The sequence below is a fragment of the Cervus elaphus genome, chromosome 27 (genome assembly GCF_910594005.1).
Source record: "Cervus elaphus chromosome 27, mCerEla1.1, whole genome shotgun sequence".
NCBI lineage: Eukaryota > Metazoa > Chordata > Mammalia > Artiodactyla > Cervidae > Cervus > Cervus elaphus.
The window spans coordinates 62,707,740-62,722,570 of record NC_057841.1 but is presented as its reverse complement, the minus strand read 5'-3'; the positions used below and the strand labels follow the sequence as shown (position 1 = coordinate 62,722,570).

Here is a 14,831-nt window from a genome sequence, read left to right as displayed (position 1 = left end):
GCTCCGCCGGTCAGGTAGAGCGGGGCGGGCTTCCCGTTACGTCTCTGCCATCCGGGCAGCTCTCAGACCTGAACTTCCAGGCCGGTCTGACGTTTCTTTAATAAAACTGTCTGCTTTTCTACAACCTGAGAACAAGGTGGGGATAACTCACTTCTAAGTCTCTGTCTCTTCGCCTGTAAAATGGGGCGAATCATTGTACCCCTCCTACCGCAGTGAGGACGCGATGGGACAATATGTGCAGATGATGTAGCGATGTGGTGGTTCAGTCGCTCAGTCGTGTCCGACTCTTTGCAGACTGTAGCCCTCCAGGCTCCTCTGTCCCTGGGACCTCCCCAGGCCAGAATATTGGAGCAGGTTGCCATTTCCTTCTCCAGGGGATCTTCGCGACCCAGGGATTGAACTCAGGTCTCCTACGTTGCAGGCAGATTCTTTACCAACTGAGCCACCAGGGAAGCCTGGCAAGGTGGCAATGGCAAGTGAAGACGAAGCCTGTGCTTCCTCCCACTGAGGCTGAGGACCTTTCCAGCCAGTGGCTGGGGGACTGAGGGGGGCAGCGACTGTGTCAGTCACTCAGCACAGAGGTGCACCCTGGCTGGCGGCCGCCGGAGAGGAGGTTAATCGCACCCCTGGGCGGAATCGGCGAGCACGGGTTCCTTCTACCAGATCATCCCCTGATGGGGGGACGGAGGGAAAGGGGTGTTGGCAGAAAAAGGAAAGAGGGTGGGGAAGAGCAGGGATTTGCCCTGCAGCTTCTGGACGCACCTTCCCTGTTTAGTTTTAACCTGGCTGTGATCACAGAAGCTGCCATCGGAGTGTTTCCGGTGGCTGGAAAACGTGGTTTTTTTGGCCTCTCTGCGAGAGGCGCAGGATCTCAGCTCCCTCGCTGGGACTCCAGCTTGTGCCCCTGCAGTGGGAGGTGCAGACCCCGAACCACTGGGCAGCCAGGCAATTCCCAGAAACACGTGTTTCTAATTGAAGAGGTTTATTTTTTTAAAAGCCTGTTTGACTTCACATACGGCAGTGCTTTCTCGTGGGACTGGGATCGTGGCAGGTGGCCCGAGTCACGCGGTGGTTTCTGACTGGGGCTTCAGCCGGCGGCGGCGGCGGAAGCTGGGTGGGGGTGAGCTGACTCAAAGCTTCTGCTGATAAAGGGGTTGCCAGAACCTGCCAGTGATTTCTGTCAACAGGGACAGAACGGAGGGATGTCCAAATGCCCTGCTAGACGTTTTCACTTCAAAAAGCTCAACAGACAGCATTTCAAGCTCACGGTTTACAGAGGAAAACTCAGACTTTTTCTTCGCACAAACCCAAGCTTCACACTTCGTACTTCAGAACATTACACAGGCACCTATGAAGATGGTATGTTACCAATGAAAGAGACGAAGAAAATAAACAGGCAGCCTTTGGGGGATCTCCTGCGCATCCCAATGCTTTGGCCGCCTGATGCAAAGAGCTGACTCATTTGTAAAGACCCTGATGCTGGGAGAGATTGAGGGCAGGAGGAGAAGGGGCCGACAGAGGATGAGATGGTTGGATGGCATCACCGACTCAATGGACATGAGTTTGAGTAAATTCCGGGAGTTGGTGATGGGCAAGGAGGCCTGGCGTGGTGCGATTCATGGGGTCACAAAGAGTCGGACACGACTGAGCAACTGAACTGAACCATGCACCCCAACAACCCAGATCACCCTAAGCGCTCCCTGGGAGACCACTGACCTGCGTGAAAGCCCTGCGTTATACGAGCCAGGTGCGTGGTCTAAGTCATGACGTAACAGAGAATAGAGGGCTTACACAGAAAACTCCCTGAGTGTCTAAAATACGACAGCTCCCTCTGTGGGTGTCGTTTAATGGCTGAGTGGTGTCCAACTCTTTGAGACTGTGTGAACTGCAGCCCGCCCGGCTCCTCTGTCCAGGGGATTTCCCAGGCAAGAAGATGGGAGTGGGTAGTCACTCTCTTCTCCAAGGGGTATTCCCAACTTGGGGACTGAACCCACCTCTCCTGCATTGGCAGGCAGGTGGATTCTTTACTGAAATCACCAAGGAAGCCACGATTGCGTTTACAGAAATATATTTTACATACAACTCTTGAAAAAGAAAATTCTGCTGCTAAAATTGAGGCTCATCTAGTCTCTGATTGGTACAACGTGGAAAGATGTGTCTAGTTTGAGAAGAATGTGAAGAAAAGGATGACATCGTGACTACTATTGATAATGCATTAGTAACTGAGCTGCTACTGAGGGATTTAGGACATTCTAAAATGTGTTTTATGAATGTGTTTCCAGCGGTAGAGTATTCAAAACTCCAGCTCGAAGGCATTCATCACGGCTGGCCAACTACTGGTCTCACTGAAAAGCACTACCAGGAATGTACCCCCTCCCCAAGTACAGACCACTCCCCATCGAGGGGCTGGGAGCTGACCTCATCTGCAGACAGCAGAGGAAGGCCAGTCACTGCTCCGCCTGTCATCTGCCTTACCTTGCAAAGCGACTTTTCATGTGGTATGACCGGAAAGCAAATTTCAGCTTGGTCTAGGGTTTGATGACAGAAAGCACCCATCTCTTAAAAAGCTCTGCTATCATCACACCTTCAAGGACATCTTTCCTGAGTTCTCATGTGCCCGTGCAAGGCATAGGCTTGTGTAGGACAAGGACGTGGGCCCATCCCACCCTCTCAAAGCGTGCAGCGCCGGACCACACAGGCACCGCGAGAGAGAACTAGCAGCTGGGGACCCAGGCAATGACCAGGGCCTGGTCTGCCGAAGATCAGGTTCCACGAAGTGCCTGGACGCAGCCCTCACTGGTTACGGGAGCAGGAAGGGGAGGGAACCCAGCCTGGGATACAGGGGAAGAGAGCTCGGCGGGAGGACCCCAAAGCTGGGGGGCAGGGGCAAGGGGCAGAGGAGCCAGGGATGCTTGGGCAGGAGGAGGAGGAGACGGGGGAGACCCCGAGGGGCGCGGGCCCCAGGGCTGAGGGGGCCAGGGAGTGAACCGGGAGGACGTGGCAGCTGTGGAGAAATGGGGGCCTTTTCGGCAGCATCCTGGGGCTTCCCTGGTGTCTCAGATGGTAAAGAATCTGCCTGCCAGTGCAAGAGACGAGGGTTTGATCCCTGGGTCGGGAAGATCCCCGGAGGAGGAAGAGGCAACCCACTCCAGTATTCTGGCCTGGAGAATTCCATGGACAGAGGAGTCTGGCGGGCTATGGTCCAGGGAGTTGCAAACAGTGGGACACGACTGAGCGACTCACACTTTCCCACACTTGGAGCAGACTGCAGAGAGGGGTGGTGAGAAAGGCCGATAAGAGGGCGCGCTCCTTCTGACGACGCAGTGTCTGATGGGGGCGTGACCAGAGTCTCAGGGACGGAACGGCCAGGCCTAGAGCAGGTGTGAGCCCATGAGGCAGGCAGTGCTGGTCGGGCAGGAGGGAGAGGAAGAGGCTCCTTTAGGGAGGGGAGGAAGGGCTGTCTCCATCTGGAAACACTGCATTTGGCTCTTTCACATCAGCCCTTTGAAAAGTGAAAATTTTATGTATATACTTAAAAAATACATATATATATATATACACACACACACACATAACACAATTTGCCGTTTGAATTATTTTTTAGTGTTCAGTTCAGTGGCATTAATTAGACTCATGATGTTGTACAACCATCACTACGGTCTCACCAGAACATTCTTATTACTCCAAATAGAGACTCTTTTAAGCACTACACAGTAACTCCTCCTTCTCCCCTCTGGCTGGGAACCTTGGAGTTAAAGAACGATGCCATATTTCCTCCAGCACCTGGCAGCCTCTTTCTGCCTTCTGTCTCTGTGAACTTGACCATTCTAGGTACCCCGCGTAAGTGGGATCATACAGGGTTTGTCTCTGTGTCTGGCTTATTTCATGTGGCGTGGTCTTCAGGTTTGTCCGTGGTGTAGCCTATGTGGGAACTTCATTGCTTTTGATGGCAGAACGGTATGCCATTGTATGAATACGTCAGTTTCCTATCCGCTCATCTGTGGGTGGATATGTGGGTTACCCCGCCATTTCCCTGTTGGGAACAGGGCTGCTGTGAGCCGCGGTGAACGCTGGCACACGAGAATCTGCTCTGTTCTTGTTTTCAGTTCTCTGGAGTCCACACCTGAGTCACACAGTCATTCTGTGTTCAGCTCTTTGAGGAACCACCAGACATTCCCCCCATAGTTGCTGCGCTATTTTAGTCCATTCCCACCAGAAATGCACCAGGACTTCCTTGGTGGCTCAGCTGGTAAAGAATCTGCCTGCGATGCAGGAGACACGGGTTCCATCCCTGGGTGGGGAAGATCCCCTGAGAAGGGAGTGGCAACCCACTCCAGTATTCTTGCCTGGAGAACTCCTTGGACTGAGGAGCCTGGAGGGCTACAGTCCATGGGGTCGAAAAAGAAATGGATATGACTGAGAGACTAACACTTTCACCAGAAACGCATGAGGCTTCCAATTTTTCCATGTCTTTCCCAACACTTGTTATTTTTCATTTCTTTTGGTAATAGTGATCCTAACGAGTGTGGTTTTTTATAATTAATTAATTTGTTTATTTGCAGCACTAGCTGTTAGTTGCAGCATGTGGGATCTAGTTCCTTGACCAGGGATTGAACCTGGGCCCCCTGCATTGGGAGCACCAAGTCTTATCCGCCTGGCCACTCAGCGTGCTTGTGACCTGCATTTCCCTAACGGCTGCCCTGGAGGCTCAGACGATAAAGCGTCCATCTACAATGCGGGAGGCCTGGGTTCAATCCCTGGGTCGCGAAGATCCCCTGGAGAAGGAAATGGCAACATACTCCAGTATTCCTACCTGGAAAATTCCATGGACAGAGGAGCCTGACAGGCTACAGTGCATGGGGAAGCAAAGTCGGACACGACTGAGCCACTTCCCTTCCCTTCCCTAATGACTAATGATGCTGAATATCTATTTTATGCACCTGTTGGCCACTTTTAGAGAAATGTCTACATAAGTCCTTTATCCATTCTTATGGGGTAATTTCATTTTGCCTGGACTTGTGCACAGGACTAGACCTAGCTGTCAGCAGCACTGACTCATTACATAAGACCAGAATGGTTACCAGAGGGCTGTAGGGCCCTTGGATTCATTTTCACCATCTTGAAAGAAATGCTTGATTTTCCTATTGAAGAAAAACTTTCCCGATCTAAACAACATCACTGCATGGTTCTCCAGAAAATAATCAGGGAGCTTTAGCATTTAAGTAAGACGTGCTTGGTCAGTTTACAACCTAAAAGTGGAACAAATTAAAATTGCATTCATTTATTCCCCAAATGTTAACTGAACACATCCTATGTGCCACAGACAATTTTAAGTTTTGTGGACACAGTAGATATTAGACGGAGAGAGACCTTGCTTATAGTCCTTGGGAGAAGAGTGACAGGAAATAGACATATAATGGAATCTGGCTGGAATGGTGACGATGAAAAAAATAAGATAAGGTGATGGAATTATGAGGGGAGCCTCACTGATGAGGTGACTTTTGAGTGGAGACCTGCATGGTGAGGGAGCAAGTCAGATTAATGGGAAGTCTAGATTCACACAACTGGTGACATAATTTATCCACATCATGAGTTAATACGTACCTGCAGCTTCAGGACAGTGTGACGCTGACTGTCAGTTCACAGTGGACATAACATTTTAGATAATGAGCCCTTCATGCTATTTTTACCATCAGAGAGGAAATAACTCGTCATAAGATTTTTTAGTTTTAAAGTTTAACTGAGATAAAATACTCATAACAAAATTTACTATCTTAACCATTTTGCTATGAGATTTTTTAAAAATAGATACTGCACACAGAAACAAAAATCTGACTCAGGTCAGATTTAATTGGAAAAAAAAAACCCCGTAAAAATGTAGAGTAATTGTGGCCTTTTAGAAGTCTTGGCATAGTCACCATTTCGATCTAGCAGACAATACAATCGACTTCATGAGCTGTCTCGAAAGTTGGTTTTTATGGCCCCATCAGCGTTTTTTTCCCCTGATCACCCTGATTCCAGATAAGCTCATTAAAAAAGAAAACTTATTCAGACAAGAGCATATCAAAGGTCCATTGATTTCTGCTCATCTCTCTTTCTCTGCTCACAATGCATGTATTATCTCTGCTCCTAGAAAACATATGGCCCAAGGGAAAATGAAGAAATAACCTTGCATTTCAAAACTTTAATTGCAAGTGTCTTTGTCTTCTGGGGGGATGAGGGGTGAAGCAAGTCTGCAGCTGTGCGCTACCTGAAATGGCGGGACCGTCTGTTTCCTAAACAGCGCGATGAGGACGGCTGACTCGTCCTCACACCAACCAGCCCAGGCTCCTGTCAATACCCCCTTTATTCTCCCAGTGTGGGGGGCTTTTTTTTCTTTGCCATTCTTGAATTTTTTGTTTTAACTTTTACTCATCTGAGACGAGAGCCCCTTTCTCCTCTTCCCTGCAGTAACCTTACAGAGCCCCGTGCTTCCCAGAGCGCGCTGCTCGGGGCGTCCAGGACACGCCGGGGCTCTGCCCTGCTCTTCGGGGGAAGTGACGGGTCAGTCCTCAGTCATGTCTGACTCTGTCACCGCGTGGACTGCCGCCTCTGTCCATGGGGTTCTCTAGGCAGGAACACTGGAGTGGTAGCCATTCCCTTCTCCAGGAGATCTTCCTGAACCAGAGGTCGAACCCGGGTCTCCAACATTGCAGGCAGATTCTTTCCCAGCTGAGCCACCAGGGAAGCCCATGGTGGGAGTGCGCCGAGCTAATAAGGCCTTTAGACCCCAAAGGGGCCAGGGAAGGGACTAGGCTGCCCTGGGCTGCTTCATTTAAAAAAAAAAAATTCCTGTTTTACTGCCCCCCCCCCAAGCCCCCCTTGTTTTTCTTTCTTTTCTTCCTTTTTTTTTTTTTTGATGTGGACCGTTTTTAAAGTGTTTTTTGAATTTGTTACAATGTGGCTTCTGTCTTAGGTTTTGGGTTTTTGGCCACAGGGTGCGATCTTAGCCCCCTGACCAGGGGTCAGCCTGCACTGGGAGGTGAAGTCCCCACTGGACCGCCAGGGACGCCCCCCGGCCTGCTGCTCAAATGTGCACAAAATCACCTGGAAAATGAATTCAGAGGCGCCTCTCAGTGGTGGGGTCTGCACTTCTGACAGGCTCTCGGGTGATGCCAACACCGCTGGGTGTCGAGTGGCAAGGTCAGAGATGGGTCAGACCGAGATGAAGGCCCCTCAGGTCTCCCAGGCCCCCACACCTGCCCCGTCCCGCCCCCATCCACTCCTGCCGTCTCCCCAGCGGCCCTGCCCAGGACCGGGGCCAGAAGCGCCCCTCCCCGGCCTCTTCTAGCCTTGCGGTCCTGCTCAACGCTCGGGCCGGGTCAGCGAGGCCGATCAGTGAACCCCCCGCCTCGGCCACTGTCCTTTAAGCGAAGGTTTCATACCTGGACTGCTCATCCCCTGTGCTGGAAGGTCTCACGTCCACCCGGACTGTCTCCTCTCCCAGTGGCGCGGAGGATCACCGGCGGTTTTGTTTTTTAAAAAACTTTCTCTTTTGTAGCGGGTACAGCCGATGACCAAACAATGGTGTGACAGTCTTGGGTGAACAGCGAAGGGACTCGGCCATACATGTACAAGCATCCCATGCACCCATTCTCCGCAGATCTGCGGTGGGTTTCTGTGTTCCTGCTCTTCCCAGTCGACGGCACGCTCCCCACCTCCCCCACTTGCCTGCCCCCCACATCACTTTCGGGGTCACCCCCTGCTCAGGACCTCCAGTGAGCGAACTGCCTGTCTTTGAGACCCCGGGGCCCGCTCACCCCCCATGCCACTCTGGCGAGCCCGCCGGCTCCCGGGTCAACCCTGACCCCCAGATTCGCCGCGCCCTCCCCGCCCCGGCCGCCGGTCCATCGCCAGCTGTCCCCCACCCCTGCCGGGCGCACGGCCCGTCTCTCCTGCGGAGCCTGTCCTGGGCCTCTGAGCCATGAGGCCCTGACCCCCCACGCGTCTCACAGCCTCCAGCGGCCTCGTGGGCTCACATCCTAGGACTTCGGCTCGATCCCACGTTCAAGGAAGGACGAAGCCCGCTCCGGGTGCTGAGCCGGGGCCCGCAGGACCACGGCCCGGGGAGCCGCGGAGGGGAGACCCTCCCGGGGTCGGCGGCTGGGAGGGGAGCACCACGGCGCCCCTCTGGAACAGTCGTTGCCACGCTCGACAGACCTCATCTGTCTTGCTTTTCAAGAATTAAAGCCCACGTCCAGGGCCATCCCTGGGCTTGGCTGAACGCGTCCCTCTTCCTTTCTTTCTTACACACAATGGAGCTCGACCTTCTCTTGTCTCAGCCACAACTGAGCTACACTTTTCAAAGAACGTGAACTCAGCCACCCAAGATTACTCAATACCTCCTGGCGCCGCACGGCGCCCGGTACGGGAATCGGACTCTCCTCCACTGTTCAGAGACCAGCGCTTCTGAACCCGCACTGCGCAAGCGAGCCTCCTGGACCTCTCAGAAAGATGCAGGTTCTCTAACAAGTCCCGGGTGACGCTGACACTGCTGGTCTTGGAGGAGCAAGGTCAGAGATGACATCAAGGCCCGAGAGCCAGGACTTCTCGCATTTCCGGCCTCGGTACCATAATCTCCATCCGCATAAGGGACCTGAGACCCGCCCCGCCCACCGCCGAGCAGACGCTGCGAGGCTCGAGGGGGCGAGCAGGGCAGAGCTGGTCCTCACGGAACGTCTCCCGCTTGCCAGGCACCGCGCTCGAGGCTTTCCTGTCCTCATCTCCCTTATCTCCCTTCTACTTCACAAGGAGACAAGGCGGCCCACTCAGACTGTGCGTGATAAGCAGAGTGGCATAGTGCCAGGCACGCAGCAAATGCTCAAATTCTCGGTAAATTAATGAATAACATTTCCTGAAGGGCTGATTGTGATCTTACAACTTCCCCTTACAGAAAACTGTAATGGTTTCCTACGAGTTCTGAATCAGATTCACGCTCCCTAGCACGGGCTCGGAAGGGCTCTGCCAATCGGGGGCAGGGTTAGAGACACCATGGGGGGAACAGGTGGCCAGACCAAGATCGGAAATCCCTTCCTGGGCTCGGATTCGCTCTTGAACGGGACGGAAGGCAGGCCCGCTTGGCCCACACGCGGCCGCTCCAGCTGGCGTCAGGACAGGGCCTCTCCTGGACGCCCCCCTCCACCCCGGCCCCTTGTCCGGGCGCAGAGCAGCGGGCGCCCATCACTCCCGCATCCCTCGTCCCGAGGACCGCCCCACGCAGTTACGAGGACGAGCTCTCCATTCTAGGGTCTTGGCTGTTGCTCAGTCCTGTCCGACTCTTTGCGACCCCATGGACTGCAGCGTGCCAGGCCTCCCTGTCCCTCACGAGCTTCCGGAATTTGCCCATGTTCATGTCCATGGAGTCGGTGATGCCATCCAACCACCTGGTGCCTTGGTCATTTGTAACCTGACACATAAATAGGACCTCAGGGGCCTGGGCACAGGGACCCCAACTGAGACAAGGAAAACCTAAGGCCCTCAGAAGGGGCCCCCCAGCCCCCCACATGGACAGAGCCTGGGGGGCGGCAGAACGGGATGAACACGCCCGGGACGTCCTGACAAATGCAGGGCAGGGCTGGGGTGCCTGGCCCAGCAGGGACAGGACAGCTTATTCCCGGCGCCCAAGGGCTGCAGAGTCAGAGATGCCCTTGCGTCGGGAAGTGGCAGCGGTGACTCAGTCTGTCACATTTCTTTTCCTCCTGAGTCAGGGAGCGACCTGCACATGGACCCTGAGCTGAGGCTGCCCAGGGTGCCCGCCTAAACCCAGCCTTAAAGTCACAGCCTTTTCCTTTCTGCTTGGTGACAGTCAGCAACAGAGCGCCTTCCGCAGACGAGCCTCCTTGAGCAGGCCCCACAGATGCAGACCGGCTGTGCTGTTTCCCCAAGCCCTAAGGAGCCTGCTCCCCTCTCTGCACCCCCAGACAGGAGCGCTCCTTGTCTGCGCCCTGCCCGTCACGCAGCGACCGCAGAAGCGGCTTTCCCGTGGGGTGAGGGCCGCTTCACGGGGCAGACGCCTGCCCCGGATGGGCCGTGCTCACGGGGCCCCGGGCATGAGTCCTGTCTTCCTGGCGAGCTGGAGTGGGGATGAAACATCTGCGAGCAGCACCTCGTATGTGCCGGGCACGTGGGAGGGCTTCGACACGTGGCAGGTGCGTTTAAGACAGTCATCAGGCAATACTCGTTTAGCTCTGAGCTCCAAATCTTTCCGTGGACTCTGACGTCTACAGCAGCAGGTCTCGAATGCCAGCGTGCCTCAGAATCCCCTGCGGAGGGTGTGATACTGATGGAGGGCCCCACTCGCAGAGTGTCTGACGTTGGGGCCTGGGGATGTGCATTTCTCAGCCCCCAGGGTCCAGGCCGCCCCCTCCCCAGGGCTGAGGCCTGCCCCCACCTGGCCAGGGCCTGTCCTGTCCCGGCCGGCTAGGGGCCCAGACACCAGCAGGCCTTGGTTTCCTCCTGCTCGGCTCTGCCCTCGGCCTCATGTCCGTCCTTCCTTCCAGGCCCAGAGGCTTTGCGGGCCCCTGTGTCCTGCCCTGCACGCCTGAGACACCTGGCTTGACCCTCCTGGCAGCGTTAGACCCACTTAACTGTGAGGGACTCAGACGGGCTGTCTCAGCCTCCCTACGAGGCGCGGGCGTCCTGGGGCTCAGGCGCATACGGGAGGTCTGTTTTCCAGAGCGCCTCATGAAACTGCAAAGCCAGGATCCAGAGAATTGAAAAGAAAGAAGCTGACAGAGAGGTTAAAGGAAGTCGCATGAATAACTTGAGTAAGAGGAAGTAGTGGGCTGACAGTCTTCAAAGAGAGAAACACGAAAATAGAGACAGTGACCAGCGGATCTTCACGCCCAGACAGAGCAAATGCAAGGAAGCGGGCTTGCACTGTGACAGTACTAGATTTAGGGCCTCAGGGACGTTCCGGCCGCGGAGAATTCCTGAAGGATGCACAGCAGGGCCAGAGCAGATGTGATTAATCCCCACTAGGCTTGAAACAGGGACCAGAGTCTCCGTTAACACGCACGTTTCAGACATGATGCTGCTTTTCTACCCTGGGTACAGAACTGGGAGCCCTTGACAGTTTTTCAACTGCACAGGCACTTGGCAGCTGTCTGTGCTACTTGAGGACATGCTTTTAAGTTAGGTGGTGCCGGTGGTCAAGAGCCCGCCTGCCAATGCGGGAGACATAAGAGACTCGGGTTCAATCCCGGGACCAGGAAGATCTCCTGGGCGAGGGCACGGCAACCCACCCCAGTGTTCCTGCCTGGAGAATCCCGTGGACAGAGGAGCCTGGCGGGCTACCGTCCATGGGGTCGCAAAGCATAGGACACGACTAAAGGACTTAGTGTGCATGCATGCACATTGCGGAGAGGAGCAAATATTTTTAAAGAGTCAGAACCTCAGAAAAGAAGGCTCACTTCCTATTTGGGGGAGGTAAGGAGCTGGCAGAGGCCGTGGTGCTAACAGGACGTGTGTGACAGACCCCCTGTTCTCTTCCCACCTCCCAGATTTAACCATCACATTCACAACACGTTAAAGAGTTTTTCTTCCTCATTTTTCATGGAAAGTCTTCAAATTTCTGGTGGCTGGAGGAAGTGGCTCTTGTACTGTGAACACTGAACAGGAAATGTCATGAGTTATTATTATTCCAATGAACCCAAAGGGTCGGTTTTTTTGCCGATGGTTCTTCCTGCCACTTGGAGACCTGGCAGCACTCTGCCTTTGTCTGTGCCAGGAGGGCTTCTGTGTCACCTGTGAGGCCAGGGCTTTTGGGGGTGGGGGCGCAGAGGGGGCAGGCAGAGCGAAAGGGAAACACTCAGCTGAGGCACCGACATCCACCAGGAAAAAGGGCCTCCTGCAGGAGAAAGAGCTCTGCCCAGCTGCCGTCCAAGGTAAACACGGCTTGAGCTGGGGGCGGGTGCGCTGAGGGCAGTGTGGGAAGACCATGGCGTAGGTCACACCAGCCCTGATGATGGGCTCGGGGGACCGCTGGCTGCTTATCTCTTTAGTCCTGAGTTTTCAAACTCTGCCTACATCCTGACCCTCTGATTCAAAGACACCTTTAGGCCAGGAAATGGCTCTGAATTCCAGAGCACACAAATTTCCTGCAGGGCCCAGTGCCTTGGGGCTCTTGGCTTGTTTTTACCTCTAGGGGCTCTAAGGAATTTTGCTTCCCCATACGATAGTCCGATAATCCGAAGCAAATGGGATTCCATATCCTAAACTACATTCTTCTTTATTGTTTGGGGGGGTGGAAATCCTTTAATTGAAACTGAAACTGATTTGAGTTGGATTTGAACTAAGAAGTTTCCTTAATAAACTGCAAAAATATCAGCAAATGGTCAGCTGTGTTGTCCGGACATCTATCACTTTTTTTTTTTTTTAATAGTCGGTCCAACCACATCCTCTGCCCCTGTGTCTTCGTCACCCGGCACAGCTCGGGGCACCCTGCACTTGCCTCCTTTATCTCGCCACCTTCCTGACCCCATTCAAGCTTCTCCAAGTTCCTCCCCAGAGCAGGGGCCGTGGCCTCCTTCCCGCCCCCTGGACCCACCCCCTTCCCCATGGCGCTGCTCCCCACAACCCGCACATCTGACAGCGTCCCTCCCCGGCACACAACACGCAGGGGTAAAACCTAGACTATTTGCACATAAGGCCCTTCTCGGCCTCCCTCTCGCTGCCTACCCTTGCAGCCCGGGAACACTGCCCTCTGTAATTACCCCAAACACTGGACTCCGTCCACCCCTGCTATCCCCCCAAGCCGCTCCCACCGCCAGGCAGGGCACCCACCAGCCTCGGACCCCCGCCCACAGGCTGCCCCCTTGCCCTCTTTCTGCGCCTTAGACGTGCACAGCCGCACAGCAAGAAAACGGGGCCATCCCCCGACGGTTCCAAGCCGGTGAAGGCTCTCTGGCCCTGGGCGCGCACCGCATTCTGGGCGCGCTCCGGGGACGCCGGGGTCCTGTCGCGTTCCGTCTGCACGCGGCTAGGCTGAGCGGTGCCTGGAGACCAGGGCTGGGCCCTGCTCTCCGCGGCGTCCCGCCGGGAGGAGGCGCTCCTTTTGTTGAGCTAAATGAACGCGTTCAACACAGTCCTCTTTCTTACCCTGAACATGGCAGCCCACGGAAACCTGAGGCTGGAGGTCACCGCTGGCCCACAGGACGCGGACAGACGGATCGTGAGCACACATCCACGCAGGCGAGAGCGTAAATGCTGACGGGGCTGCCTTAGACCAGCAGGGCCAGGCAGGGGGGAGGGCTGGGGGAGCCGGCAGGCCGGCCCGGCAGGAAACAGGCTGACAGCGCCCGCGGATGGAGGGCAGAGATACGTGCTGGGCCGCGCGCCGCCGCTCAGCGTCAGACCTCAGGAGCTCGCTGAGAAATCAGACCCACCAGGTCTTCTGTTCTGCCGAAGCCCACCGTCTCACTCTGGGTTTTTTTTCAGACTCAGAGGTTGGTTTGGGGCGGAAAGGATGAGCGGAGTTTAATCTGTGTTTCTAGCCGTGGGTCCCACGGGAAGGTCCCACGTGGCAGCTTAGGGCTTGGAGCGTCCCAGGTGGCACTAAAGAATCACCTGCCAATGCAGGAGACAGGAGACGAGGGTTCAATCCCTGGGTGGGGAAGACCCCCTGGAGGAGGGCATGGCGACCCACTCCAGTGCAGGAGACAGGAGACACGGGTTCCATTCCTGGGTCGGGAAGTGGCACCCACTCCAGTGTTCTTGCCTGGAGAATCCCATGGACAGAGGAGCCTGGCGGGCTACAGTCCGTGGGGTCACAAAGACTCTGACACGACTGAATGTCTAAGCTCCCAGATGGCAGCCGGAGGGACACATAAGGAGAAAGGGCCTGACTGCCTAAGAACCTGGTGGGGAAGTTACAGGTGGTGGGATCAGCTGCCGGCGAAGGTGGGGGAGGATCCCAACCACCGCGGCAGGGGTGGCTGAGGTGGGGTCGGGTGTTGCTTCTCTTGCGGGCTGGGGTCTGGACTCTGCAGGCAGAGAGCAGACAGGCCATGGCTGTCCACCGCCTCCCTGGCCAGAGGGTGGGTGCCTCGGGGCGTGAGTCACTTGGAGAGCTGAGGACTGCCCAGGCGGGATGCAGACCCACATCCACAGCAAGACGGGCCCGCCAGCCTCCTCTGGACACACATGCGGAAAACACTCTGCTCTCTTTTCCCATGCACTTCACTTCAAAAATAGGAAAACAGAATGGGGGGAATTTTAATACTGAGCTAGCAGAGAAAGTTCACGTGGCTCCTTCTTCAAACAGCACTCTCTGCAAAGGAGGCCCTGGCTTGGAACTCCCCTTTTCATGGCCTCATAAAACACTGATTTACTGACCTTCAAAGATACACCTTTATTGTTTCAGTTTTCCTGGCATAAGAATTTCTGGTAGATAACTGTAAAAGCAAACTCATATTTCCTTATCAACACAGAGAATACATTCAGATTACAGATGTGCCATTTTCAGGGGAAGTGGTGGGAAGGAAATAATGGGGGGGGGGGAGCATTTGAAATATCTGTGATCAACAAAACCAACGAAAAGGGCGCTGATCCTGGAGTCTGTGACTCTCTAAACAAAGTAGGAACACATGGCCAGGTCTTCCCGCCAGGATGGGCTGGCAGGGCAGGGAGACTGTCGGGCCAGGGCGGGCACCCGTGAACCCTGCAGCCCCACCCGGGGGTTTCCTCGGTGGGGTCTCCCCAAGGGCCTTCCAGGGCCCACGACCTCTCTGTTCCTGGTTAGTCTACCTCACCACCTCGACAAGAGCCATACAAGTGTTATCTCAAAGACTGTA

General features: G+C 55.0%; 1 protein-coding gene across 3 annotated transcripts in view; it reads right to left on the bottom strand.

The window, feature by feature from the left end:
* Nucleotides 1-14,831, bottom strand: part of TNFRSF11A (TNF receptor superfamily member 11a) — a 60,008-nt gene that overhangs the window by 41,629 nt on the left and 3,548 nt on the right. Inside the window, exon 1 of one of the 3 annotated variants that reach the window (XM_043889111.1) lies at nt 13,138-13,660. The exons of the other annotated variants lie outside the window; for them this stretch is intronic. Coding sequence (XP_043745046.1) covers nt 13,138-13,146 — 9 coding nt within the window. The 5' untranslated portion in view covers nt 13,147-13,660. Of the gene's footprint in view, nt 1-13,137; nt 13,661-14,831 lie in introns of those variants that run through there. 3 annotated transcript variants of the gene reach the window in all.